A 27,890-nucleotide genomic window follows, 5' to 3' on the forward strand; every position below is an offset into this window, starting at 1 on the left:
TGTCATTTATTGGATGATTTGAGCTCATCAGTAGCACGACCAGATCCAGCTTTTACTCTAGTCTGAGTGCCCTCGTCCTTTGCTGCGGTATCATCAAGAGTTAGCTTTTCTATAAAGGTTTCAAGTCTAGTACGACAAACATTTAACCACCTAGTTAATTTCTCAAAATACTTCTCATGTGAACCAAAAAGATGCTCAATCATCTTCTATTTTGCAACCTATTCTTTGTTACATGATATTTTATACTAGTAATGCAATTTTATTTCATCATGTATGCTTGCGACTATAATCAAAAGATTATTCATTACAAAGATTGATATAATACTAACCATAGTTATCAGCCCGATCCAGGAGTTGACTCGGTCAAGGAGCCAGGTCCCGAGTTATACTTGTTGAACCGGGTTAACCAGAATCAATCCGGAAAAATTTTAATTTTTTTTTAAAGTTTTAATATTTCATATGAAAAAAATTAAGAAATAATTCATCTAAATATAGGCTATATATATTATAAATAATGAAGTTTAAAATATTATTTCAAAAGGTTTTTTTATTTCACATTGAAAAGATACTATATTAGTATATTATCTTTTTAAGTTGAAGTATTTAAACCAAAAATGTTTTTTTTATCCCACATTGAAAAAATTTAGTTTTTTTTTCTTGTGAACATAAAATATATATACTAAAAAGTTTCAAATCTTATATTGAAAACATAATTTTTTTTTTTTGTGAACATAGAATATATATACTAAAGGGCTTCAAATCTCACATTGAAAAAATAAAGCATTCTTCTAGTATTTATATAGTGAACTTTGAAAAGGGTTAATAATCAACTAAAAAAATATAAAAAAGAGGGGTTTTTGGCTAGAAGAAAAAACACATTTGAAAAAAAAAACTGCGTTTTAACTGGGATTTGCCGGATTTTTGCTCATTTCGGTCTTTTTTTTACCCAGACCAGTCCAGCTACCGAGTCGATTCACCATGCCGGTCCGGGTTTAATAACTATGGTACTAACAATAAAATTTGCATCAAGTTGATAGTGGTCTTTCTGGAAAAAAATCGAAATACATGTGTGTGACCCTTTTAACTTTGCTATCTCAAATAAATCCGATCTTTTTTCATATCCCCTATGCAAATGTCGTTTACATTTTGGTGCTTGCATACATTGTAATTGAACAAATGTTGAGTTTGATCGTTGGACTTGATAATTAACTAAGTGTGCAATGTGTCACTGTTTAACGACATTAATCAATTTATTTTTACTACTTATGTGTGACCAACTTTCAAATCAGACCCTCCTGGCATATGTCTGTGACTAAGTGATCAATTATATGAAACAACAAAACTAGACCTATAAGCATCTCTAAATTCAAGAACATGAGAAATAATTTCATTTCAACATCATTTTCAACATCATTTTCATTGTTACTAAATTCATCAACTTACCAACAATTCAATAAAACATGTAATTCATTATAATTCAACGACATTTATGCTTTATTGCATGAACGTATGTGTATTTAACTATATTATTAGCCAATTCCAACAATATATACAAAATCTCTAATTTGACAACTTAACCTATATTAAACACGACACATATTTAATTGAAATAATTAATTTATCATTAATTGAACTATATCAAATAAACTCTAATTGAATGTATATTTAACTGATTTAACATTGATTCAACAAATCCTAAATTTACCATAAACTCTAAATTCAATCTAAATAATTATTTGATTTCAACCAAATCAAATATAGATTAATAGTAACGTAGTATATTTACTTTATTTATAGAACTACAAAAATGGTTGAGTGGTGCTGGTAGCAAAGAGAATGATTGATTTTTAACACAAAAACATCAAATAATGCTTAGAAACTAAGGATGCATTTGATTTTTTATTGATTTAAGGGTAAGTATTTAATGATTTGTTTTTGAAGAGAAGTGAGGGTGATAATGGTTTTTTTCATAAGAGAAAGATAATGTTATATGTTTCATCTCTTTTTTGATTTATTTAAATTTTAATTAATATTATGTTTGTAAAATATAAATTTTTAAGTTATCATGTTTAATATGATATATAATTATTATGTTTTAAAAATATGATATTTAATAGATATCATGTTCTAAAAAATATGTAATATCAAACTATAATATTTCACTAATGTTTTTTAAATGATGTTATTGTTTTAAATTTTTAAGTTTACTGTTATAATTTGAAAAAGAAAATTATAAGTTTGTGCAAAAATAGAATTGAAAGAAAGGAAGAAAGAGAATGGAATCGTCAAATCTCACTTCACTACCTGAAGATGATGAACAACAACAACATCAACAAAATCCAAAGCCACCATCATTCTCTGCTTTTGCTTCCCTTCCAACTCGCCCTGCTACTCAGTCAGTCTCTTCACTCACTCGCTCGCCCAATTTCTTTCTTAAAAAAAAATTGTATAAATTAATTTTGAAGCCATTAAGTAATTAACGTTGCAATGTATTTATCGAAAAAAAAATTGATTGTAATTGTTTGCAGGAGTTGTTTACAAAAGTACGCTCCATTGGAGTGGACAGGATTGTTTGACAAGGAGGAAGATGTCTGCATTCCTGACTCCAATGATGTTAGTTTTGTTTTGTCTTTGATAGCTACTTTTTTTCCCCTCTTAAAATCTTCTAATGCTGTTTATCAATGTATAGGTATTTCATGTATACATGGCAGGGACAGAGGGACCTGTTGTTTTTTGTTTACACGGAGGTGGTTATTCTGGGTACGTTTTTTTTTTCCCCCCTGTAAGCAATACCTTCAGCATGAGCTTCGATTTTTGCTTAAAAATGTTAGTTTAAAATATTTGGATAATTGAATTATAGATTTCTTTTAGTTTTCAAAAGATGTTACAATTGGGTTCCTGATGAAGATAAATTGTGTGATTTGTTTGGCTAGGCTTTCATTTGCGCTCTCAGCGAGTAAAATTAAGGAGAAAGCTCGGGTAGTTGCTATGGACTTGAGAGGACATGGAAAGACTTCGACAGAAAATGAGCTCGACCTTTCTGTTGAGGTATTGATAATTTTCTTAGTATTCAATTTAAGTGAAAGTGATAGTTTCCAACAGGGTCATGTAAGCAATTTGCTGGGTTTTATGCAGGCTATGTGCAATGATTTTTTCGCTGTAGTGAAGGCAATGTATGGAGATTCTCCTCCAGCAATTGTGCTTGTTGGCCACAGGTTGTGTTCTTTCTGCTAGTAATTTGCTTGAATTAAATCATATTACATAGTTATTAGGGTACTGCGTAACTGGTAGTGAAGAAAATATAAAAAAGGTGCTACTGTCTCCACAATCACTAACCAACGGTCAATCTTATCTTTGTTGCCTGTCCTCAACTTCTGGAATGGAAGCCATAGTGATTTTTAACTTTGACAAATTCATAGTTGAGCCATTACTCTGATAATTGCTGAAGATATGGTCTTCACATTCTTTTCCAATCCATTAATAAGAGGCAAAGGAAACACCTTGACGCTGCTTTTCATGTTTTCCTACTAAGTATTAACTTTTTTTCACACAGCATGGGGGGATCAGTTGCTGTGCATGTTGCTGCAAAAAGAGCATTACCAAGCTTGGCTGGGCTGGTTGTTGTGGATGTCGTGGAGGTTTGCTTTCTCTGTAATAGCCTTGTCAATTTTTTCTTTTTGTGATGGTCTTTTGTAACTTTTATTTGAACACTGTCATAATATTTCAGGGAACAGCTATGGCTTCATTGATTCACATGCAGAAACTCTTATCAAGTAGGATGCAGCATTTTTCTAGTTTGGAAAAAGCGGTATTTGAAATTCCTTCAGACTCCCAATCATTCCCATCTGCTCATTCCCTGCACAGCATGATTCTTTGAACAAGTACCTTGAAAGATTTAGTAGTTAAAGGACTTTAGGCTATAAAGAGATGGAAGATTAAGAAAAAGCAGTTTTTTTCATCAACTTCTTACTCCATAATTCTCCTCTTTTTAGATGATGAAATTTGTTATTTTGGCGTAGTAGTGACTTATCCTTGTGTGATGCTCATGACTGTATTCTAGTTTTAATTTATTGGTATCAGTGACACGAACAAAAGCTAGGGTTTTTGAGATGATACGAAGTTGATGATGGAGAAGATCAAACATATTGATTTTCTATTAGGATTAAGCCTGTTAGGTTGGGATTTACTTCGCTAGTTAAAGGTTTCAACTTTCATGTTCTGACAAGCACTAGAAGAATTCGTCTTTTCCTGTTGCAATCCATGCCTCTCGGGACTTCGAGAAAATAGACAAAGAAACGGAAACAAAATGTGAAGATCCTGAAAAAAAACCCAGACCTTGTGCTTGAACCGCAAAATTAGTTTTAAAGCTTGTTATAAATTGAAATATCTTGTTTACAGGCTAGAGCTAGACCAGAAACAACTGGGGACCTGCTCTTGGATTTCTCTTTAACACATAAAATATATGATCCAAATTCTTTTCCTAGAATTTTCTAAACATCAAAATACTAAAATCACACTTGGCCTTGTAATCTTCTTGTGGCCCTACTGGTCAGTGACTTATAATTATGGTGCCTTATTCAAGTGATGAGATTTTGTGTGGGTTTGCACTTACTCTTTTGCTTGATTATAATTGGAACATTTGCTCATTCAACATTTTGGTTTTTCTTTGTGTTTTAAAGGTAATAGACCATCATATTGAAAAACTGTTTTGTTTTTTTTTTTACAGAGGATGGCGACTTTAAATTTATTTTGTGCCTTTGTGCATTTTTAGCATGATTGTTTCTTATGCTACACTAAGTTGACACTTTGAGGTTGAAAATTTCATGTGAAGCTTATGCTTATTGTGGTGCTTTGAAGTGTTAATTAACTGGAAAGGAATGCTCTGTACAGATAGAATGGAGTGTCAAGGGAGGTTCATTAAGAAACATCGATTCTGCTCGGGTATCTGTGCCTACCACATTAAAATACAATGATGCAAAGAACTGGTGAGTACTTCCACTTGTATGTAAATATAAGGACAATGTGTAATCCTTCAAGAATTTGTATAATTCTTATATTCTTTCATATCTTGTAAACTGTATACTAGCAGCTGCTGTTTTTAGCGTCAAAATTGCTTGCACTCTTTTCTGAATTGGCTGACCAATTAATGATTTTGTGCTGCAGTTATGTTTATAGAACCTGCTTGGAGGAAACAGAACAATATTGGAGAGGCTGGTATGATTTAACTAGTAATTGAGATTCACGTATAAATAAATGGTGTTGTGATGTGAATTTTGTACAAAAGTTCGAACATATGTCAATGAAACCAAAGCCTTCACTGTGTACGTCTTAGGTATAGGTTTGAATGCCATGTGCTTGGATGTAATTTTTCTAATTTGATATCTTTATCCCAGAGAATTCCGTTGCTGGGTTGATAACACAATGCTAGCTCATAAGATTTGCGATTTATAGACACCTGACTCCTGCACACGCACGTGCTCAAACACACCCAATATCTGATGTTTATTATATTATTTTTATATATTTGTTCTTCCTTTCCAGATGTGGTCATAATGTAGTTCCCACATAAGCACAACTATAAAGGATATGGCATGATGTACATCTTCTTCAAATATAAAAATGATTGGTTTGTATGCATATCTTGCAGGTATGAAGGCCTTTCAGATAAATTTCTATCATGTCCCGTTCCCAAGCTCTTGCTTTTAGCAGGAACAGACAGACTGGACAGGTTTAATCCAAAGCTTGCCTCAAATAATCTTAAGCAGGGTTTTAATAATGTTACTAAACATGATATTGTGGGCATAGAGAACAATGATAAGGATATTTACTTTTTATCATTCGGTTAATGTGATAAACTGTTCTTGGGCTGTCTTTCTGTTGCTTTTTGGGGGTCAAAGGAGTATCTATACTCATATTTTAAACTAACTCCATCCTTAGAAGTAATGCCTTCTGTGATGCAACTGTAATATATTTCAAGATGTTCTATGTTCATACTTGCAGTTTGAAATGAGTAATGAAATTTTGTTGTCGCATGGAATGCCTATAATAAATGCAGCTCTCTACTGTCAATTGACTTTCAAATTGTGGAAGTATTCAAAAGATGGTGATATGAGTTACAGTCAGTCCTAGTGGATATTCAGTGTATTCGGGCACAGTTGAAGAGAATTAAATAACATGTTTAAATTAGAATCCTTCTGTGGCGACTCCCCTTGTGTTAACAGATTTTGACTGCTGAAGGAATCATCTGCTGGGAAAATAGTTAATCATGCCTTTACGAACCCTGAATTCAATGGATGTGAACTGCATGATGCATAGAGTTATGACAAGGAGAGGTGCTGCAATAGGAAAAGATCAGAAGTTATTGAGCCTTGGTTTTTCAACCCTATAGTTGCTTGTTAAGTTTTCTTTTAGCAGAGAAGGGTCTAATGAGTGACGGAAGACAGCTCTCTTTTAATTGTCAAGAACGTTAATTTCTACTTGAACAGCAGTTGCTATTTATTGATTCATCTCCTTTCCTAACTGCTTCTGAATTGACTAGAGATAGATTAGGATTGTATGGTATTCATCCTTGTGATTCATTGCATTAAATTGTTGAGATTCTCTTGTAGTATCGATTAGCATATGCTGTATCTCATTAAATTGTGCTCCAGATCTCTTACAATTGGGCAAATGCAAGGCAAGTTCCAAATGGTAGTTGTCAGACACACTGGACATGCTATACAGGTCTGCATCTGCTACTTTACATTCACATGGCATTTTATCTGCCTTCTCTTCCTTCTGCAAATATGACAAGTGGTGTATCCCAAATTGTTGCAGGAAGACACACCCGATGAATTTGCGACACTGGTAGTTAATTTTATATCCCGTAACCGGATAGGTCCTCATGGGATCGAGGTTTGCATCAATGTTCTTTCATCATCGTATGATCTAAACTTCCCAGAATAGGCATTAAACATATGAAATACATGTTTTGCAGATACCTGGTCTCCACCGACCATCACGACCACAACAATGAATCAATGGCCTGCCATGGACAAAAGAAGTTGACGGAAATGTTTTTACCTTGAGATGGATATGCATCATGCATGAATTGACAAAAACTTTAGTTAATGTGCCCAGTTTGAATTACCTCATACATTTAGAAGAGTTGGGTTCATTGTTCAGCGAAGGAGGTGATTTTTTTTTCCAGCTTTTTTTCTTTTATTTTTGCTATTTTTTTTTAATTTTATATTTCAATATTTATTAGATTTTGAATTTATTAGTCAATTTACTTTCTATAAAATTATTATTACAGTTTCAAATAAACATCCCAATTCATGTAATCAAGTAAAAAATAATTTTTTAAAAATAATTTTTAAACCTAGTATAACTAATTATTCAGATTATAAATTTGGACGAAGTATAGGTTGAATTACGTCCTAAATTAATTTTTTAGTAATGTTTTCCATTTGTTTTCTGAAAATATTTTTTTACAACGTTTTGACAAAAAAAAAGAAGTTATTTTTTCGTATGTTCCTTTAGGAGTGAAAATTATGCTGGGACCCGTCTGATGTCGACAGTCCAAAGACCGGAGTGCGTTAACTTAACCGGAAGCGCACGGGTTCCCACGTACAACCAGAACAGGCTAACTTACGCCGATATTTGTATTTAATAATTCGCCTAAGATGGAAGCATATTCTCCTTTCTGAACTTCATTTTCACGGCCTTTTTGTCTCTTACACTTGTGCTGTCTTTTATTTCTGTTTTGATTTTATCCTCAGTGTTGATTACAAATCACTCAATCTTTTGTGATCTCATGAATTCTATGGCCCAATGGCCTCTAATTTGCCAAAATATTAAGACAATTGAGAGTCGATGGCGAGGGCATCCAAAGGAAAGATGTGATAATCCTATAAGTTTCCTAATGACATTTGAAATTAGTGTTTTTGATAAATAAATATGGCCATTAAAGAAGGAATCAACTATGATTGCTTTTCTTAATTAGAGTTTGATTAATAATAAATTAGTACTTCGCCCATATTGAGAGTGCGGCTCGAATGAAGAATTGTTAAAATTTATTTTTTTGGTTTAAAATTATATTTTTTTTTATATTTTTAGATTGTTTTAATATGCTAATATCAAAAATAAATTTTAAAAATTATATGATTTTGATGCACTTATGAATGAAAAATACTTTATGAAAAATACTTTAAAAAATAACTGTAATCATACTCTCAAATATTCTTTTCCTCTTGGAACAAGTAACTTTAGACTTTACGAACCATTTCCGTTATGAATTCACAAACAATCAGACATTTAAATTATCTACACAAATCATAAAACCATTACCTTCTTTACTAAATAAATTGGGATTGTTTGTCCAGCTTCACTTCTATTTTCTTTCAATTCAGTCCTCTATTTTTTTTCTACTTCCCCATTTCTTTTTCAATTTTGTTATTTTTCTTCTTAGTTTAATCTTTAGATTTTTTAAATATTTTTCCAGGTTATTTTTGGATTGACCAAGTTGACTGGATCATGTCGAGATAAACTCTTACATGGTTTAGTTTTTAACTTAGGCTAGGTAAGAAGTCTAGTTGAGAGGTTTTTTTCCTATTAATTTCATTTTTTTTATTTTCATCCCTGGATTTTCTTTATAAGTCGGCTGGGCTGCCTTTAGACTGACCAAGATAACTGGGTCGCGTTAGAACAACTCTTACACAATTTAACTTTAAACCCAAGCTAGGTTAGGAGTTGGTTGAGAGGTTTCAAATTTGACCCACTTGGTGAATTTAATAACAATTTCAAATAATTTTTTATAACCTGAAATTTTTTAATTATGTTCAATTTTGTTTTTATCTAACTAGCAGTGTAATATAGGCTTGTAAAATAATATGATCTATAAGACTTCTCATATATGATTTACACAAAAAACTCAAACAAGTGACGATCATCAATGTAACAATGACTAGCAACCTCTTTGTTTATTGATACAATCCATATTGAAGCTCTATTTGGCCCAACCAGGTTGATGATGTTCTCAATCCAATCAAGTCAGTCTACGTTCGGTTTGGTTCAAGGTTTATTAGGGTTGCATAATGGCAGCAACGTGAGGTATGTTTAGGCTTTATCTTGAGTCCATTATGGGTTTTAATTATTTGTGTGGGTTTTGACAGCAAAGGTTCTTAGTTTGGAAATGAGTAATTAATGTTCTAAAGTCCTTTAATCACAAGGATTTCTTAAGTATCATAGCTACACAAGAAAAGAGGGCTGATAACAATATTTGTGTACTTATTTTTAGAAAGTTTCTATGTGGTAAAAGGAGAGCAATAAAGGCAAAAGCAAAGAAGAACATTCATTGTTATTGCCTTTCCATGTTTTGCAAGAATCCCATGCTTTTTAAGGAAGCTAAAGGGGTGACATCTAAGAGATTTAATTCAGCTGTTTTGAATTAAAACACAAGTTTTCCTAGCATTCTTGGTACATCAAAGGTGGCTACAACAATCTTAAACCTTTTAAGATACTAATTTCATCTATAAGGGATTTTTAAGCAAATAAAACACTTATTTTGAGCAATTTATGTTGTTTCATGCTAAATTAAGTTATTATTTGGGTTTTGTGCTCTTTTTATTAATTCTCATTCATTTTGGACTTGTTTTGTTTTAGTTTGGGTTTTATTTTGTAAATTAGGTTCATGGCAGCCCATTAGTTATTATTTAGGGTATATTAAGTATTTTGAATTTTAGTTTTAGTTGGGTTTTGTTTTTTCCCATTGGTTTATGATTTAAAGGGGGTTTATTAGAGTTATTTGATGAGATTATTTACAAGTATGTGTGTTTTAAATTTTAACAACCTTGTTATTTAAATCAGATTAATGTGTTTTTTTTAGAACAACATCTATCTCTTTAGTTATTAAAGAACAATCAAACTTATCAAAGTATAACTAACTTTGTGACATTCTTTCTATATTTGAGGTTTTTGGTTCATATAATCAATGGGTCTAAGTTCATTTCAATATCTTTGGTTATCTGATTAAGGTAATCTTTGGGTCAAGGTTCTTTTTGCAATCTAATTTTTAGCTTTTTGAGTTTGTCATTTGCTTCATTGTGGGTTCAAGACTCTTTACTTTTCGAGTTTGTATCAATTGGTATCAGAGCTTCGCTTTAAAAATCGAGTGCTATCTATCCTTTTTACTTTTTATTGTTTAGGTTTCATTTCACATCTGAATTCTTTTGTTTTCTCACGTTCTTTACTGTCTAGATTAGTATTTTAGGATCTTAGATAAAAAAGTTTATATTCTATCCATAATTGTCTATTTAGGTAAAAAATAAGATGCAAAATCACAAAACACAACAGAGCTGTTACAAATCAAGTTATGTCAAGAAATTACAAGGTTCAAGTTTTTGGTTCATAAGTCAATATCTTACACAGTTCATTGGTTCAATTTTTTAGGTTTTTTATTTCCAAATTTATAGCTCTGTCAGTTTGGGTGTATATTCAATATTGAATTTGGGTCAGATTTCTTATTCACATCGTGTTTTATCTTATTAAAAGCCTTTTAAGTGAAACACAAGAGGAATGAAAACACGTGAAGGAGTGAGTAACAATATAATTTTGTTACCACTAACATGAATTTTTTTAGATTACAACATGTGTTTTAATGAAGCATCACCACTAAGAGGGAAGTACAATTAGGATTTTAGGTTTCAAGCCCTATAATAACAATTAGAGAGGATGACTTTGATGTTTGGTGAGGTGCAAGACCAAATATAGAGCTAAAGGCCATAATTGTTAGTTTGCAAGGTAGGGCAGATAGGAGGCACAAAAGGCATCCTAATCCAATTTTTGTTGAGGGCGTTGATGTGAGTGAAGAAGGAAGGGATGAGAATTATGATAATGCATCAATAAACCATGGAGATAAGTTTCAACAACCTAAAAACCAAAGGGATAAGGGCTTTTAGCATGGTGGTCAATTTAGCTATAGGGATGATTTTGAGAATCTTAGGCATCGTGATGAGTTGGATATGAGTTTGGGTAACATTAAGATACAGATTTTGACATTTCAGGGGAGGAATGATCTTGAGACTTATTTAGAGTGAGAGAAGAAGATTGAGCTAATTTTTTTACTATCACTATTACTTCAAAGGGAAAAAGGTAAAGCTTGCCATTATTTATGTCACACTCGGACATCGCGGCGACCAATTAAAAATTATCTGGATATGGTAAAAGAACAGATATCTGGCATCTTGTTCTTTTAGGGGAAAATGTCTTGTTCAAGTAGTCGCCACCTAGTATTATGGTCACTAGGAACCCTAATTGGTCAACTGAGATTCTATGGTCCGGGACTGGTTATGCGAAATGAAAGATGCTATCACCCCTTTAGCGTCCTACCTGAGACATGCTGCATTGCTGGTTTTGTTTAAAATTGCTAAAGGTTTTGTTTGTGTTATGTTCTTATGGTAATCCTGTAATATTCCCGACTCTGGCGTCAGTAAATATTCATCTACGAATATTTCTAACTCTGGCGTTGGTAAATATTGTGTAACTCAAAAAGTACGGTATTCCTGACTCTAGGGCCAGTAAATAAATCCGTAAAATTCTATATTAAAAGAAACAAAAACTATTTTTTTATTTTCTCTTTTTATTTATGTAGCCCGGTTTTAAGACAACAAAAAAAAAGGTCAGATCACTCGTCCAAACCAGTGATCCGGTTGTCATTGTTGCATGCATGCATGAACAATTCACGCATATAAGCAACAATAACATGATAATTAATTTCAGCAAAACAGGGAAAGAAGGGGAACTCACCTGGCGTTGCTGTGACTTGGAGGCGAAGCTGAGGGAGATGGTCTGGCGCTGCTCTCAGTTAAAGATCCAGCCTGCTGCTCACGACGGGGAAAAGCTGCTGTCATGAAGGAGAGTTTTCGATGTTGCTTTAATAGAGGCTGGAAGAATATCCTGCTGGCAATGGCCAGAGAAGAAGGTGCTGCTTTTTCTGCTGGAAGGAAGATCTTCCGCCACTGTTACTATGTTGATGAAGACAACATTGCTGCTGCTGGGAAGGGAAGATTGCTGCTGATTTTGGCTGGGATGATGAAGATTCCATTATCGCCGTTACATAGAAGTGACCACGCCCTGTTGCTGCTACTGAGGAGGTTGTTGTCTTGAGTTCAGACTATGAAGAAGGAGAGCTGCTGGTGCAAGGGCTGGCGAGAAGAGTTTGTGCTGGAGTTGCTGCTGTCGCTAGTTAAAAGCTGGTGCTCGACGGGAGAGGGGAACTTAACCAATGCTACCCTGGCTGAGAAGTTGATACTGCAGCTGTCGATGGTCGGAGAAGAAGGTGCTGCCTTTTTTGCTGGTGTGGTCGTCGCTAGTGCAGAGAGGAAACCTGCTGCTCTTGCTGCAATAATTAATCATCTTCCCTCCCCGAAGGTCTCGTTCTCTTCCTTCTTCAAAAAATGAGGGTGGTGATGTTTAAGCTTTGTCTGTGGAGAAAGAGAGCTGCTGATGGGGTGGTTTGGTCCCGGGCCAGAAAAGAAGAAAATGAAGATAGAGCTTCTTCCCTTATGTTCTGTTCTTGCAAACCGGGGAAGAAGAAAGGAAGCTAGCTAAAGGCCAATGAGAGGGGCGTTTTATGGCTGATTCTGAGACCATGGAAGAAGAGAAATAATGGAATAAGCTGGGGGGAGGGGGCAGCGATGGCTAGTCTAGGATTTGGCCGCGCCCCCTATCTCTCTCCTTTTTTGTAAATGTCCTTTTTTATTTTTTTATAGGGTTTTGGGTAATCACCTTCTCCTGGGGTCTTCTCTCCCCTTTTTTCATACCCTGAGATCTGTGTTTATAGTATCAAAGTCCCTTTGCGTGTGAGAAAACAAGTTTCAATCAAAATCATTCTCTTATTTGAAGTTTGAATTTGATTAAGAATCAAATTTGAAAGCGGATAACTATCATTATCTTGAAGATAAAGATAGAATGATAAAAGCACATTGTAGTCCTTAATTTTCACGCAAATTGACAAATCACACTTTTCATCGAAATAAATCTCTGATATTTTAATTTTACATTTTAAACCCTGTAAAAAGTAAATTAAAAGCCAATGGGCTAAAATTGGGTTACAACAATTGAATTCATTAACTATGCTATTATTTGGTAAGATCAACTTATTATAAACAAGAGAAGAATTCATAAGAGACCCATTAAGTCCTAGGAGGAGATAAAGGTCATTATAAGGAAGAGGTTTGTTCCAAGTTATTATTATAAGGAGTTATATAAAAAATTATAGGGTTTAACTCAAGGGACAAATAATGTTGATGAATATCACAAGGAGATGAAGATCATGATGATTAGAGCGAATATGGCGGAGGATAGGAAAGCCACCATACCTAGTTTTTTAAATGAATTGAATCACAAGATTATAAACATTATAAAGTTACAATGCTATATGAAGTTAGATGATATGATGTATATGACTACCAAAGTGGAGAGGTAGCTTAAATGAAAGGGTAGCTCATAACCAAGCCAATCTTTAAGTCCTTCATCATTATTGACACCTAAATGGAATGTGGATGTGGGGGTTGCCCAATTTCAATCGAACATGGAAAGTAGGTACGACCCTCCTAAAGATAAGAAAGACATCTATACTAATAGTAGAGGTAAAACTAAAAATTCTTCATCTTGTAACAGTGATATAACATATTTTCATTATTTAAGAGTAGGTCATATTGTTTTGAAATATCTAAACAAGCGAACAATAATTATGATGGCTTATAATAAGGTTTTGACTGATAGTGAAGGTAGTGACGAGGAGGAGATGCCATAACTTGAATATGCAAGTGATGATGGAGTTTAGTATGTAGTTAAGGAAGAAGCACTTGTAGTTAGACAAGTATTGAACATGCAAGTTAAAGTGGTTGATTTGGAGAAGCATAGAGAGAAAATCTTTCACACGAGATGCCATGCTCAAAATAAAGTATGCAGTATGATCATAGATAGTAGAAGTTTCACTATTATAGCTGCTACTTTTTTAGTAGATAAATTGAATTTGCAGATTACAAAGCATCCTATGCCTGATAAACTTCAGTGGTTTAATGATTGTGGTGAGGTGAAGGTAATAAAACAAGTTTTAGTTTCATTCTCTATTAAGAAATATTATGATGAGGTGTTATATGATCAAGGGCAACAACAACAATCCTAGACCTTCTAAGATATTGATTTCAGCTATAAGGGGTTCTTAAGCAAGGAAAGCATTTGTTATAGGCTATTTAAGTTGATTCATGCTAAACTAAGTTGTTAATTGGGTTTTGTGCTTTTTTTTATTTTTTGTCATTAATTTTGGACTTGTTTAGTTTTAATTTGGGTTTTATTTTTTAAATTAGGTTCATGACAACTCATTAGTCATTGTTTAGGGTTTATTAAATATTTTAGGTTTTAGTTTTAATTGGGTTTTCTTTTGGGCATTTGATATATAATTCAAATAGGGTTTATCAGAGTTATTTTATAAGACTATTTAAGTGTTTGTATGTTGTAAATTTTGGTAGCCCTGTTATTTGAATTGAATTTATATGTTTGCTTATCAAAGAACAATTAACTTATCAAAGTATAATTAACTTTATGGTGTTCTTCCTATACTTAAGGTTCTTGGTTTATATAATTAATAGATCCAAGTTCTTTCCAATATCTTTATTTCTTTGATTAAGATAATTTTTGGGTCAATGTTTTTTTTATTGTGGGTTTAAGAGTTCATATAATTTACATCCCAATATAACAATACATAAAAAAAAGTGAAGACCATAGTAAAACACAATAATAAGTAGGGTCGTACAATTGTAAGAGCTTGGGACAGCCGGGGTTTTACTCATTTACCTGGACCCACAAAGTACGCTTTCCGGGAAGTGGGGTTTCCTCGAATCCAAAAAAAAAAAAAGTCATACAATTGTAAGAGTTTAAAATTTAGATGATATGAAATTTAATTAAGAAGTTAGCAGATTTTCACAAAGAAGTTATATAATTAATTTAACTACAATTAAAAAGCATCAGCCTTTCATTATACGAATTCACAGTGAGAGATTGATTTTGCCCTTGGTGGGCAAAGTTAGCTATAGGGGCATATGAGTTTTTTCCACGAGGCTTATCAATAATTATGTTAAAGAAGGGTGTTAATTAGTAATTTTATGTTTTTTCTACAATGTAATTACCAAATAACCCTTAAAAAAATTCCCTTTGATTCAGGGGCTTTTCAGGCTTTTTTCTATTTTTTATGCATGTTAATTACTTAAATGTCCCTAAATAATAAACTCCTTTTACTATGGATGCAAGGTCATTTTAGGTTTTTTGCTATGGTTTTTTTTTTGTAATTCTCATGTAGGGTTAGCGGTGATTTGATATTTTAATATATAAATTAATTTTAAATTCAAAAAGCTACTAGCGCTGCCTGGGTGCTTCTGGTGGCGCGTGCAGTGCCCACATAACGTCGAATGCCATCATTCAGGGCGGCATTCGAGGTGTCTCACCACCCCTGTCACGGTGGTGAGGTGCGTCTTTGTTGGCGGCGTGTGGAGGGGCGTCGACAAATAGTTTTTCTCTTCTCCCCTCTTTTCCCCCTCTCTACCTAGAAAAAACATGTTGACTATTGCAAAAAAACAAAAAAAGTCTAGCTATTTGTTTATTAAGTTAAATTAAGTTCTCATTCTTTTAATTGCAACGTGTTTGGTCTTGAATAAGTTATTGAATTAATTTGTTTTTTCAATTTCATCCCTTAATACTTTATTTTTATATCAGATTTGGTCCTCATTCTTTAAATTGCAATGTATTTGGTCTTGGATCATATATAAGTTAATTTTTTTTTCAATTGCATCCCTTACACTTTGTTTTTATGTTAGATTTGGTTCTTATTTTTTTTAATTATGACGTTTTTCATCTTGAATCATTTTTTGAATTAATTTATCTTTGGATTTCATCCCTTAACATTTTATTTTTATATCAAATATGATCCTCATTCTTTTGATTGTTATTTTTGTTGATCTTATTCTTTTCTTAATTAAAATTGTTTTTCAATTTCATTCCTTATGATTTGTTTTTTATGTCAAATTTGGTTCTCTTTCTTTTCAAATCTATATTTTTTAAATCGTTTTTTAATTTGTTTTTTTTAATGTTTATCTCTAATTATTTTGGTTGGTTTATAATTTTACATTATTTTTCTTTAGCCTCTTACGTTGTAATCTGGTCTCATGATTTTGTTATAAATTTTGAAAGTTATACTGAGTTCGCTTTAGTTATTTTTAAAAATTTCATCTATCCTTATTGAGTTCGTTGGAAATTGATTTTCTTTGTTTTTTTATGTTTGGATTCTTTTGTGAATTTAATTTTTTTTTATTTTACCTTTCAATTCAATATTTTTTGGTATTTAAGGTTTGACATAATACTAGTCCTGGGTTTTAATGACTTTACTTAGTTTTACTAGTGTTTTTTTAATATATTTTTATGATTTTTTTTAAATTTTATTATTTTATATTTTGATTAATAAAATTTAATGATCATTATTTTTTTAGTTTTATTTTATTATATTGAATCGTTGATTTTTTTTTTTAATTTTTAAAATATAATAATAACACTTTGACATTAGCTTTTTTAACGGTAAAGAAGGCAAAGCATGTGAAATCAATCTAGTTATTTATTATATCCGTTAGCCACCAATCTTCTTCTCTCACACGCCATCATCGTTTATAACGTATAATAAAGCAGCCCATTTTTCAAGAGAAAATAAAACACACACACTTCCTCTCACTTAATTCTATTTTCCGGGAAAAATCAATTTCTATTTCTGTATCCGTTGCAATAGAATGATGGATCTGTGGGCAGTCCATGTAAAAAATACAACTGGAAGCCCTTTTTGTTTGAGAAATCATTCAATTCCAGAGAAATCATTTGTTTCCTCCAATTTTGGGAAATTTAGGGTTTTGAAGCATAAAATTTCTTCTTCCGGGTATCATTATTTGGGAGTTAAAGCTATGGCTAAGAAGAATAGTAATGATAACGCCAATTCCTCTTCTCCTTCTCCTTCTGGTGCGTTTTATTTTGTTTTTGATATTAAGGTTTTTATTCATATTGAAATTTAGGGTTGAATTATTGGTTTGATTTGTGTTTATCATTTTTGGTATGGTTTTGATGATACTATGTGATTTGATATTTGTATTGAATAAAAAAGAGATTTAGATTGAATTGATGAAAAGAAATGGACTTTATTTAGTATAATTTTTTTCTTCTTATTTTTGTTTTTTTATGCAATTAGAGAAATTTGAAGGGATTGGAAAGAGTGAATCCGAAGAGAAGTGACCCGTTTGGATTTGGTTGACTTTCTGAGGATGGCAAATTTTTGGTGAAATTATTAACATTACTGCGAGGGATAATGGAATTGTAAGTGGATATGTTGAAATCTTAAATCTGTAGGTAAAAATGTCATGGAAAACCCAGTTCCTCTAGTTTGTGTGATTTAAAGTTTCGGTTGATTTGGACATAGACACATCTCTAGTTTGCTTGACGTAATTGGGTAGCTGACTTAGTCTGTTTGTTTTTGTGGTCGAAATTGTGCTTAGGTGCATTTCAAAAGTGTGTTTGACATGAAAAATATCAAATCGATGTTTTTTTAGTGTTTTCCAATAATTTTGATGTGCTGATATTAAAAAAATAAATAATAATTTTGATGCATTTTCAAGCAGAAAAACACTCTGCACCACAATACCAAACACACTATAACTCTTTATGTGGTTAAGTTGTAGGCGGCTGATTTTCTTGAAGGATTGTTATGGTTATTGAGATCAGCAATGCTGCATCTTTTGTTAGAGATAAAGGTTGTAGCTTTAGGATTTTTGATAAATGAATTGTTAAGTTTTGCTCAAAGTTTATTTAGTCAACCAGTGCATTGATTGATAAAATTATTATTGAACTTTGGCTTTGTTGTAGCTGCCTGATGTGAAATAAATTGTAACTTTAATAAATGGAAAGAATAAAATGGAAAATTGGTTGGGCTAGAGCATATATGATATCTTTCGAAGACACCGGTCCTTTCAAGATCCCTAAGATCTTCCCTCTACAGCCTTATCAACTCCATCTCCCTCATTCTCTAGGATGGCTGAAAATAATATTTTTAAAATATATTCTGATTGTGGAGTTTGGTAGAATGGATGAAAAAAACTTTTGTGCGATAAATTGACCTGTATAAAATACTTCAATTCATCATATACAAGAGTCATGCAAGACTCGACTCAAAGGGATTTTGAAAGGTTAAAGTTAGATATTTGAATATTAATAGAAATTTAGTAGTGTTAATTTTTTCATTACAAACTCTCCCAGCAGACTCCCTACATTCTCATGAACTAACATCTTGCAATCTTCAATATATTTATCACGTGTCTCATCAAGAACATAGGAGAGTCTATTAGCAGGTTTTGCTAGAAAAATAACATAATTCCAGAATAAATCTCGAGAGCAGCGACATGGATTATTTTCCTCCATTTAATTATATTTGGGGCCACCACATTGTGAGCTACTTTGGTCCTAAATTATTTTTTACCACTTCAATCCATGTTATTTTTGCTGTACCACACCTCATATTCACGAGATTTACTTTTATGGTACTGTCCTAGCAATGACCTGGATATCTCAAAATATCTCAAATCAGTGGATCCTATTCCCTTATATATAAATATTGTGAACTAAGTTAAGGTATGAATTTTTATTATTTTCACAATTTAGGGTACATAAAATATTGATTTGCTTCAATCATATGTTTTGGGCGATCCAAGTGATTGCTAGTTCGATTCTATGTAAGAAAATCTCTATATTCACCCTTTTACTTCAATTTATTTAATTTCATTGCTAAATGAATCAATATGGTGGAAACACAAAAAATGATTACATAAGAAACTAGCAAGACCACAGCAAGGTGGAGGTGGCATCTATGAGGATACGTTAATAAGGTTATGTGATTATTTGTGGAAACACCCATACTTGTAAGTGGAATCAGGTTTTCCTTGTAAAAGAGGTAAAAATTCTGGTATCAATTACAGGAGGAGGTTCAAGGTTTATGGCTGTTATAGGTTCTGTATTATGAACAGTATCATTGGGATTTTTCTTGTGTGTATTAGGCTAATTGATGGGATTCAATGATTGGGGTTTTTAAGGGAAATTGTTGAAGGTTTCAAGAAGTGACAATTCTATCTGAAATTTGATTGCTTGCAAACATATTTTTATAGAGTTTTTAATTGATCTTAGCTCTGAAGGACCTGGCTGCTAATTCTATGAGCTCCTTGAGTCCCACATCACATACTTTTCAGTTTTGACAACCAAATAAATTGCTGCTAATCATTTGTGGTAAAAGAATCTGGGTTTTACCAAATTAATGGTGTCTCTCAATGATGCAAGCAGTTACTGTTTAATACAGCTTACTCATCACCACTAAGAGATGGTTGCATGTGTGCTTTTCTGCCAGATTTCCCAATTGTTGTAAGTCTTTGATAGAAACTTCCCTGCTTAATTAGTTCATCCAATTGTATGTATGCCACCGTGGAATTATGTTTGCTTCCTCTAATGATGTAGTGATTGATCACTATTGCTTCCTTCTCATTTTATATTTTTTCAGTGCTATAGTTTAATCATCATGTTTGTTGAGGTCATGTGCCATGTTGCACCAGTCATTTTGAACCATCATTAGAGAATTACATTTTCCCCTAAATAAAACAATAAGAGAAAAAGAAAAGAAAGAGTGGTAATAATCATTTTTCATTATAAATCTTTCACTAATATACCATCATTACTGATGTTACCTGCTTTCATTAGCCATGCTCATTGAGTTTGTTCCAATAGTTCTAGAAGTGGATAATACTATATTATGCATGCAGATTATTGGAATACATTTTTTCTTTAGGGACTTGGTTGCATCTGTTACCAAGGGGATAGATTCATTGATTTTGTTTGTTATTTTATTCTTTTCCTTGTTTTTGGGGAAATATGTAGGGGCTAATTAAAGGATATTTATACACTGCATGTTTAAAATTCTGAGTACATTTGTCTGTTTTTTGTACCCTTTCAAGTACACCCTTTATTTCATTCTGGCTGAGAATCGGCACGCATAATGACAGATTTGGTCTTTTTGAAAGTTATACTATTGTTTTCGTTATGATTAAATGAACACAGCCGGAATGTGATGCCTTGATGTTGAAGGAAAGATAGTATATTGAATTTTGAGTTAATTATAACTTAGTTTTGTAGTTTATGAAAATACATTAATTAAACCCTGAAGTTTATCAAAAACAATTAAATAGTCCTTTGACTTGAGGTAACCATCTTTAATTTAGTAGTATTTTTATTCCAAAAAATGCCCTTTTTTTCTCACCAATCTTTCCATCCTATCTACATTTCTTTTCCTCTTTCTATTTCCCAAAATAATAAATAATTATAAATTGGACAGAAATGAAATAGATGAAAAGGATGGAGTTATAAATGGATTTAAAAACATAAGGATTAAATATATAGTTTCTGAAATCATGATGACTAATTAATTAGTTTTGCTGTAATACGGGAACTAAGTTATATAATTAACTCTTGATTTTTTCCCTGCTAAAGTTGCAAATTAATTTAATTTTGCATGGTATGTGTACAGGAAATGGAGATGGCTCAAAAGGAAGTAACCCTCCTGATGGGAACAAATCCAACGACTATGCTTCCCAAAAGTCTCACAGGGTAAACTTGGACTGGAGAGAGTTTAGAGCAAATTTATTTGCTCAGGAGCAGGTGAACTTTCTTTACTTATTGGGCTGTATATCTGTTTTGTTTTGAATGTTATAATTATGAAGCTCTAGAAGATGACTTTAACTTTCATGTTATGGCTCATCGTTTGACCCTTTATTTTTAGACAATATAAACTTTCATTTGCTGTCACACTAGATCTTTAGATGGTCCAGCATAGCAGCATAATTCCCATTTGATTCTATCCTGTCTAGTTTGTCCATGAATGAGCTGCTCCATGTAAGGAAAAATAAATCTATTTCATGATTTTGTGGAAGAACTTGATTTTCTAGCTCCTGCTGGGTTCTCACTTCTCAGATAATGGCCTGGTCCATCAGAAAAGGGGAAATAGCTTAATTAAAATTTGAAGCATTTGATTGTTTTTTGTTTGTTCCTACACTGTTTCCATGACCAAATGAATGACCCCAAATTTCCCTAGAGGTTATGAGTTATGACATCTGGTGTAATGAGGTCAACAAAATTTCCCTAGAGCTTATGGTCAAGTTTGCTTGTTCTTTTTATTTCAAAATTTGCACTTGAAATGTTTTCACAGGCAGAGAAGGCAGAATCTGATGCTCACAGCCAAACTGGGACACCCCAAGAGTCGAAACCCCTTAGCCTGAAATGGGCCCACCCTATTCCTGTACCTGAGACTGGTTGTGTCCTTGTTGCTACAGAAAAACTTGATGGAGTTCGCACTTTTGAAAGAACCGTTGTTCTCCTCCTCAGATCTGGAACCAGACATCCACAAGAGGGACCATTTGGAGTTGTCGTTAACCGTCCACTGAACAAAAAGATTAGGCACATGAAGCCCACCAATATGGAATTAGAAACCACTTTTGCTGATTGTTCTCTTCATTTTGGTGGACCTCTTGATGCAAGCATGTTTTTATTAAAAAGTCGGGAGAAGAAGATTAAAGAGTTCGAAGAGGTGATCCCTGGCCTGTGTTTTGGTGCTGGAAATAGTTTGGATGAAGCTGGAGCACTTGTGAGAGAAGGGGTGCTGAAGCCTCAGGATTTCAGATTCTTTGTCGGTTATGCTGGGTGGCAGCAAGATCAGTTGAGGGAGGAGATTGAATCAGATTATTGGTATGTGGCTGCATGTAGCTCAAATCTGATTTGTGGGGGTTCATCAGAAAGTTTATGGGAGGAGATTTTGCAGCTAATGGGTGGTCATTACTCGGAACTAAGCCGAAAGCCCAAGCAGGATATGTAGGTGATTATGATCCATCGGTGTTCCCAAAATCAATAAGCCATTCCAGAAGCTAAAGCCAGATATGTAATTAAGGTAATGAAGCTAAATGTACATAAACTTACCATCTTTATTAATTAGAATCTCTTTTTTCTCCTCTCATTTTCCCGTAATAACCTGGGTATAACGGCTCTTTTATGTATCGATGAACTCTTAAAAATCACTTAAGAAAAGTTCAGCAAGTCTCCATGTTGCAATCAATCCTTGTGAAAGTAGCACTAGGCACAAGGACTGACTTCTTTGGACAATTTTCAACTGGGATTTCATATTTCTTTAATTTAATCTATTTCTGGATGCGGATTTCTTGTTTATTCTGAAAGGCCTGGATTGTTACAGTCAACAGGCAATAAAAAACACAAAGCATCATTTAGCCATTAAACTACAAGTCGACTCCTAGCACTTCATTAAAATAAAATTGGAATTGCCAGGTGCCGCCCTCCACACTCCAGTCCCCATATGAGCTTGGCAATCATATAGATTAAGCAAGTGATCATCTGTAAGCATCTCTATGGATCTCAACACGAAATCTTGACGGGCTAGTGTCCAAATTACTAGCAGGGAGAATGAAAGTACATCTGTTCCAATCTTTTCAGTAGTTACTTGCAAGATGCTTTACAACTTCTGAATACCGTAGCTACTAATTAATCACTCCTCCTATCTACTATACAGAACGAAGTCCTCACCATTTCATGTATTTTCAAAGAAATACAAGAACCTCCCTCCTTCCTTGTCAAAATGGAGTCTCACAATCCCCATTCAAATACAATTTCTATCTCAGTGAAGCTCACAGTGCATTTCATATCTGATTTTGCTTGATGGCACGACAAAGAAGCTTCCCACTTGAGGGTGGTTCTGCAGGGTGAGGAGAAAGGCACCACGAGGATGCGACGGAGTAATTGTTTTGAGAATTACCCTTTGTATCGTCTGTTGTTGTGTAGTTGCCCATAACCATCAAGGTTATCTCTGGTCCCCGACTTTTCAAGACGTGCTTTACGAACGGCCTGCTGGATTTGTCTATCGTGCTCTTTGAGTATTTCTTCCATGTTCCCCCCAGGAGGCATCAACGGTCCAGAATAATGGATTCTGGTTTTCCTGGGAACATACCCCCCCTGAAATCAGAGTTTCCATTTTTGTTAAACGATCAAGAACAACACAATAACACCACAAATCAACGTAATGAAAAGAAGGATAAAAAACTAAGTACGAAGAAATAGAAGGAGCTAAGATTGAGATAAAACTGTGAAAACATCTTAGCACTTGGATGAATTTATAGTTTTGATTTTAACATTCAACTGTTTGATAGAATTTTTTTTGAAAAATAGATGAAGGTTGATGATTCTTTACCATTGAAGAATCTCTGCTCGTAGGAGCCTTTTCATTCTTCTTAAGAGAGGAGCTAGACATCTCCCCTGATTGAGACTCGTGAGATTTCTGTGCCCTCAATTCTGGATTATTTCTTGAAGAACCTGCACTTTTATTTAACGACAATCCTGCTACTGCGGAAGGGTGAATCATTGACGTAGAGTGCTCGAAACCATTCTGCTTCGATACTCTAGGAGGCTCAATTCGGAAGCCAGTCCCCGCATCCTCCTGGATATAATATTTATAGCTGGAACTTGCAGTTTTTGGCTGTGCCTGAGCAGTGAATTCCGGAGTTGGAGCTTTCTTAGTATCTATTGAACCCCTTCTGACAGATTCAGGTCCTCGTCCTTTTACAGCCTCTGCTCTTTGCCTGAAAATATCAGAGTCAACAGGATATATATTTAATTTACTTGTGAAATTGCTAATGAAAGTTATCAAAGATTACATTTCCCCAACATGTCACATACCTTCTGGCTTCCTCATCTCGCAACTTGGCATCCAGTTCCTTGCATGGAGAATATTTTGGTAGACTTGATGGATCAGCAGGGAGGGGCTCTATTCTGAAGAACTGAGAGAAAATTTCAATAATAATTAAGCCCATCTAACTCAATGGTCTAAACGCTCGTCAAAGGTAATCTGTTAATTATATCATTTACACTTTCATTTAACATGGACAAATTCAGGAAGCAACTAGTACTAGATATAACAAATGATTCAGTTTATACTTTATTCGGATAAAAAAGTTTAAGAGAATTTAGACAGGAAAACTCGACTTGGGTGGCCAAGAGTAAGCTGCTTTTCACCAGAAAATGGTTTACAAGACTAGTGTCTGCTGGAAGCTATATGATGATAACACTGGTGCTTTAGGTTTGATGTGCACGACTCCTTAAGCAGATTATATCAAGAAGTTTTTGACAGGAATTTGGTCTAAAATTAAATAAAATATTAGAAATAATTACCTCACTTCGAAGAGCTGAAGTGGCTGAACCTCGATCTTGTGGTTCCATTGACAGGAGCTTATCAACAAGAGTCAAAGCTGACGGAGGGAAATGTTTGAATGTCTCAGTAATACATCGTATGTAAGATTGCTGAGGTTTGAAACTAGTTGCATGTGGAAACTTTGTCTTCTGCCAGTAGATCTCAGAGGGTGAACCACAAAGCTTAAAAATCTTATGCATTTGCTCTACCTGTAATCATTAAGACGATAGTTCTTAGGACCGAATACAATACTGTACGTGGAGTAGATACTACAAAGTCGTGCATTGTGAATGAACATCCATGATACGTTAACACTTTTCTTCTGATTATTTCATGTAGGTGCTTAACTGGGCATCTTGAACTTGCGTGGAGATATGAAAAATACTGTAGAGCTTAGAAGGAATTTGAAGATTCCAAAGTATGGAAGATTAGTAATGCTTGTTGCCCAGTGCTGGCTAAGATGCAAGCAAGATGCCGTACATGCAAAATGAGATTACCTCTGTTCTTCCAGGCATGATAGGCTTGCCAGCGAATAATTCAGCAAGAATGCAGCCAGCACTCCACATATCTATAGCAGGTCCATACTCTGTAGCACCTAGCAAAAGCTCCGGTGCCCTATACCAGAGAGTTACTACGCGACTTGTTAAAGGCTGACTCTGATCAGGATGATAAAAAGTTGCCAGACCAAAGTCTGCAATCTTGAGAACTCCATCATTGTTTATCAGAAGATTCGAGCCCTTGATGTCTCGATGCAAGACACCTTGTTTATGGCAGTGCTCAAGTCCATGTAGAAGTTGTTGCACGTAGCATTTGATCTGCAAGAACAGGTAATTTCCTTGTAAGACAAGACATGAATGGCAAGTTGACGACGTTATATCACTTTCATGGTAGCAGAAGAAGCTAATTTCCAAGTATGAATAACCCTAAAATTGAACAGATAAGAACATAGGTACCTGAGATTCCGTAAACTTGATGCTAGGATTTGCTGCAAGCCCAGCAAGGTCATGCTCCATGTACTCAAACACAAGGTACAAGCTCCCTGACATCCTCGAAGTGACTATTCCTTCAAGTTTCATAACATTTGGATGGTCAAGTTTACGTAAATTAACAATTTCCCTAGCCATGAAGCGGACACTTTCCGGATCCATGTTGACAAACCGCACCTTCTTCATTGCAACAATTTTTCCAGTTTCAAGGTCACGAGCCTTGTATACAGTACTGTAAGTTCCTTGTCCAATCTGCACATGATTTCATTTAGAAAAGAAAAACATAAGAAGGCCTTAAAATGATACAATCCAGACCATGTTTGCTAATTTCCCTTGTGTTTGTAGCTAGAAATCAACTTTGCACGCACATATGCAACTGATAGACTAGTTCAGTAAATATTTCCTTCAATAAGAATTTCTGCTCCATAAATGTGTCTGATTCTTCAGGACTGCTATAAATCTAATACAAATGACTGACCGTGCTTCTCTAGCATCCTAACATTTTATTTAATCTTTCTCACTGCATGCATTTTTAACTGGTTATAATGAAATTTATTTTGTTTTAGTTTTTTTTCATATAACTATTTCATACATATTAGCAGCATATTAATATTATCCAAATGCTAAATCTTAACAACAAGAAATGCTCAAGATTACAGTTTTTTCATGTCATAACTTCAAAACATGTAAAACTATCTAATTCAACAGGCAAGTGAAAATAAGTTTCACAAGCATGAACCTTGTCTAGCTTCTCAAATGAGTCTGCTCGTCGAGGCAGCCACCCTTTGACGGCTTCTCCAGCAACTGCTGTTAACCATTCTGGCCATGCTTCCCTTTCAGATCCATGACGTATGCTAATCATCATACTCACACGTGGTTGGTCGTCATTGGGCTCTGAATCCATTGTTATCGATCTATTATGTCCTTTACTCTTCACATCAACAAGTTTCCTTTCCTTTTCTCCTTCTTCCAATGAAACAGGAACATTCCCAACATTTGCCTTTGACACAAGACGCACCGATCCATCTTTTTGGCCAAGAAAATCTACCAACATCTCTTCTTTCTTGGATATTGCAGGAGCAACCATTTGCACAGAAGACTTATCCACCTCTGTCTGCTTCTGATCATTCGTATTGCTATTTACATCTTCTTCTGCAGCTCCTTTTGAGCAAATGCAGCCCATGATCTCACCTCTATCCCAACAGAACCACTTTAAAATATGCCAAAACCACCACCACCACCCTTTGCCGTTCTGCTGCAATGAATATTTAAATTGGTGCCCTTGGATTTATGCTGGGAACCCAAGTTTACCATTTTTGTCAATCTCTCAAATCAATGGAGCATTGACAAATATCTTAATATTGTGGTTGCTCTTAAAACCAAGATCTTTTTGCCCCTTTTAGGAAACACAATCACTCTATCCAAGCTTGCAAGGCTTTTTGAAAAGCGCAAGAGCTAGCACAGAATTTCCAAATGGGAATGTTGTTGACGTCAAGAAAGCTAGGCAAGGATATCAAAGAAGAGAAGATTCGAATGAAAAAGATAATACAGGAAATAAAATCCAAAAGAATCAATACATGAATCTTTTATTGTAAGAGAATTTTGGACAAGGGAAATAAATCTAAACAGACCAGGAATCCCTGCACAGAACAGATCAAGAAATATTGCTATACTTTTTTGCTTTCCCAACAAGAAATGCTTGGTAAGAGAAAAGAGAAGAAGAAAAACAGCATCCACAATATTGTTCTATAATGCAGGAATTCTGGCAGGCCGTTCTGGGTTAATTTCTAATTCTCTTTTCCTTTGGGTGAGTTTAATTTGGTTAGCTTAGAGAGTAGAGATTAGAGACAAAAGGGTGGACAGACATTAATGAAACATGAAAAAAGATAAGAAAATCTGGAAAGAAGAGGGTGCGTGAAGCTAGCTGGATGGTCCCTAAAAAAGCGAGAGGCCAAAGAATTTTGGGATCTGACAGGCTGTGTGGTTGCCTTTTCAGTTTTCTTGCGCCATTGCCATTGCATTTCTCAACCCTAACCCTAACTAACAAAAAACAAAGAGAATAAAGAAAGAAAGAAAGGGTTGATAGCCAGGGTTGGTGAAATCTTGAAAAGTCGGCCTTGAGAGACAATCAAGGAAGAGAGTGGGCTGCCTGAAAGCACAAACGTGCATGGCAGTACGTGAGTTTAACGAGTGACGTGTGCTTCTTCAAGTCAACTCTTCCATTCAAGAAACAACTTTCTCTTTTCCTCCAGACAAGCATGGCCATTATATAGTAAGCAGCACGTCGGAGGTGATCATGATTCATGAAAGAAAGCTTTTTCGGTAGAATAGTCAATCTTGATAATTTTATTTTTATAAGAGAGATGGGCGAAAATAACAAGGATTTTTTGCCAGGAACGAGCAACCGTGACAGCATGCCCAGCAAAACCCAATTAACTTCCATCACTCAAATATGTTAAAGATTTGGGTAAATTAAAATAAATAATAAATAATAAAAAAACCCCAAGTCTAGCATTGCCCTGTTCACAACGTTACTCCTTACCAATTTACGCCAT

General features: G+C 34.1%; 3 protein-coding genes across 3 annotated transcripts; 2 read left to right on the top strand and 1 right to left on the bottom strand.

Annotated features, from left to right (window-relative positions):
- Positions 1-2,219: 2,219 nt before the first annotated feature.
- On the top strand, positions 2,220-7,266 carry LOC133669401 (uncharacterized). Its single transcript, XM_062089520.1, has 13 exons — positions 2,220-2,395; positions 2,529-2,613; positions 2,690-2,760; positions 2,934-3,048; positions 3,136-3,215; positions 3,554-3,638; positions 3,728-3,808; positions 4,891-4,985; positions 5,164-5,214; positions 5,648-5,728; positions 6,651-6,723; positions 6,817-6,894; positions 6,977-7,266. Exons 1-13 carry the CDS (start codon positions 2,277-2,279, stop codon positions 7,013-7,015), a joined length of 1,053 nt encoding a protein of 350 aa, XP_061945504.1. The 5' UTR covers positions 2,220-2,276; the 3' UTR covers positions 7,016-7,266.
- A 9,384-nt stretch (positions 7,267-16,650) lies between these two features.
- Positions 16,651-22,111, top strand: LOC133669822 (uncharacterized). Its single transcript, XM_062090134.1, has 3 exons — positions 16,651-17,037; positions 20,633-20,763; positions 21,311-22,111. Exons 1-3 carry the CDS (start codon positions 16,815-16,817, stop codon positions 21,971-21,973), a joined length of 1,017 nt encoding a protein of 338 aa, XP_061946118.1. The 5' UTR covers positions 16,651-16,814; the 3' UTR covers positions 21,974-22,111.
- Positions 22,112-22,520: 409 nt separating this feature from the next.
- On the bottom strand, positions 22,521-27,220 carry LOC133669821 (probable serine/threonine-protein kinase At1g54610). Its single transcript, XM_062090133.1, has 7 exons — positions 26,075-27,220; positions 25,303-25,587; positions 24,847-25,164; positions 24,331-24,558; positions 23,839-23,939; positions 23,354-23,741; positions 22,521-23,118 (listed from the first exon to the last, which is right to left on the bottom strand). Exons 1-7 carry the CDS (start codon positions 26,516-26,518, stop codon positions 22,918-22,920), a joined length of 1,965 nt encoding a protein of 654 aa, XP_061946117.1. The 5' UTR covers positions 26,519-27,220; the 3' UTR covers positions 22,521-22,917.
- Positions 27,221-27,890: the final 670 nt, after the last annotated feature.

This window comes from Populus nigra, chromosome 12 (assembly GCF_951802175.1).
Source record: "Populus nigra chromosome 12, ddPopNigr1.1, whole genome shotgun sequence".
In the NCBI taxonomy this organism is placed as follows: domain Eukaryota; kingdom Viridiplantae; phylum Streptophyta; class Magnoliopsida; order Malpighiales; family Salicaceae; genus Populus; species Populus nigra.

Coding starts and splice junctions, on each gene's coding strand:
- LOC133669401 (XM_062089520.1), top strand. CDS start 2,277: ATGGAATCGTCAAATCTCACTTCACTACCTGAAGATGATGAACAACAA. Junction 4,986..5,163: donor TACAATGATGCAAAGAACTG/GTGAGTACTTCC, acceptor TTTGTGCTGCAG/TTATGTTTATAGAACCTGCT. Junction 6,724..6,816: donor ACACTGGACATGCTATACAG/GTCTGCATCTGC, acceptor AAATTGTTGCAG/GAAGACACACCCGATGAATT.
- LOC133669822 (XM_062090134.1), top strand. CDS start 16,815: ATGATGGATCTGTGGGCAGTCCATGTAAAAAATACAACTGGAAGCCCT. Junction 17,038..20,632: donor CTCTTCTCCTTCTCCTTCTG/GTGCGTTTTATT, acceptor GTATGTGTACAG/GAAATGGAGATGGCTCAAAA. Junction 20,764..21,310: donor ATTTATTTGCTCAGGAGCAG/GTGAACTTTCTT, acceptor ATGTTTTCACAG/GCAGAGAAGGCAGAATCTGA.
- LOC133669821 (XM_062090133.1), bottom strand. CDS start 26,518: ATGGGCTGCATTTGCTCAAAAGGAGCTGCAGAAGAAGATGTAAATAGC. Junction 24,559..24,846: donor TCATGCCTGGAAGAACAGAG/GTAATCTCATTT, acceptor TAATGATTACAG/GTAGAGCAAATGCATAAGAT. Junction 23,742..23,838: donor CGAGATGAGGAAGCCAGAAG/GTATGTGACATG, acceptor TGATATTTTCAG/GCAAAGAGCAGAGGCTGTAA.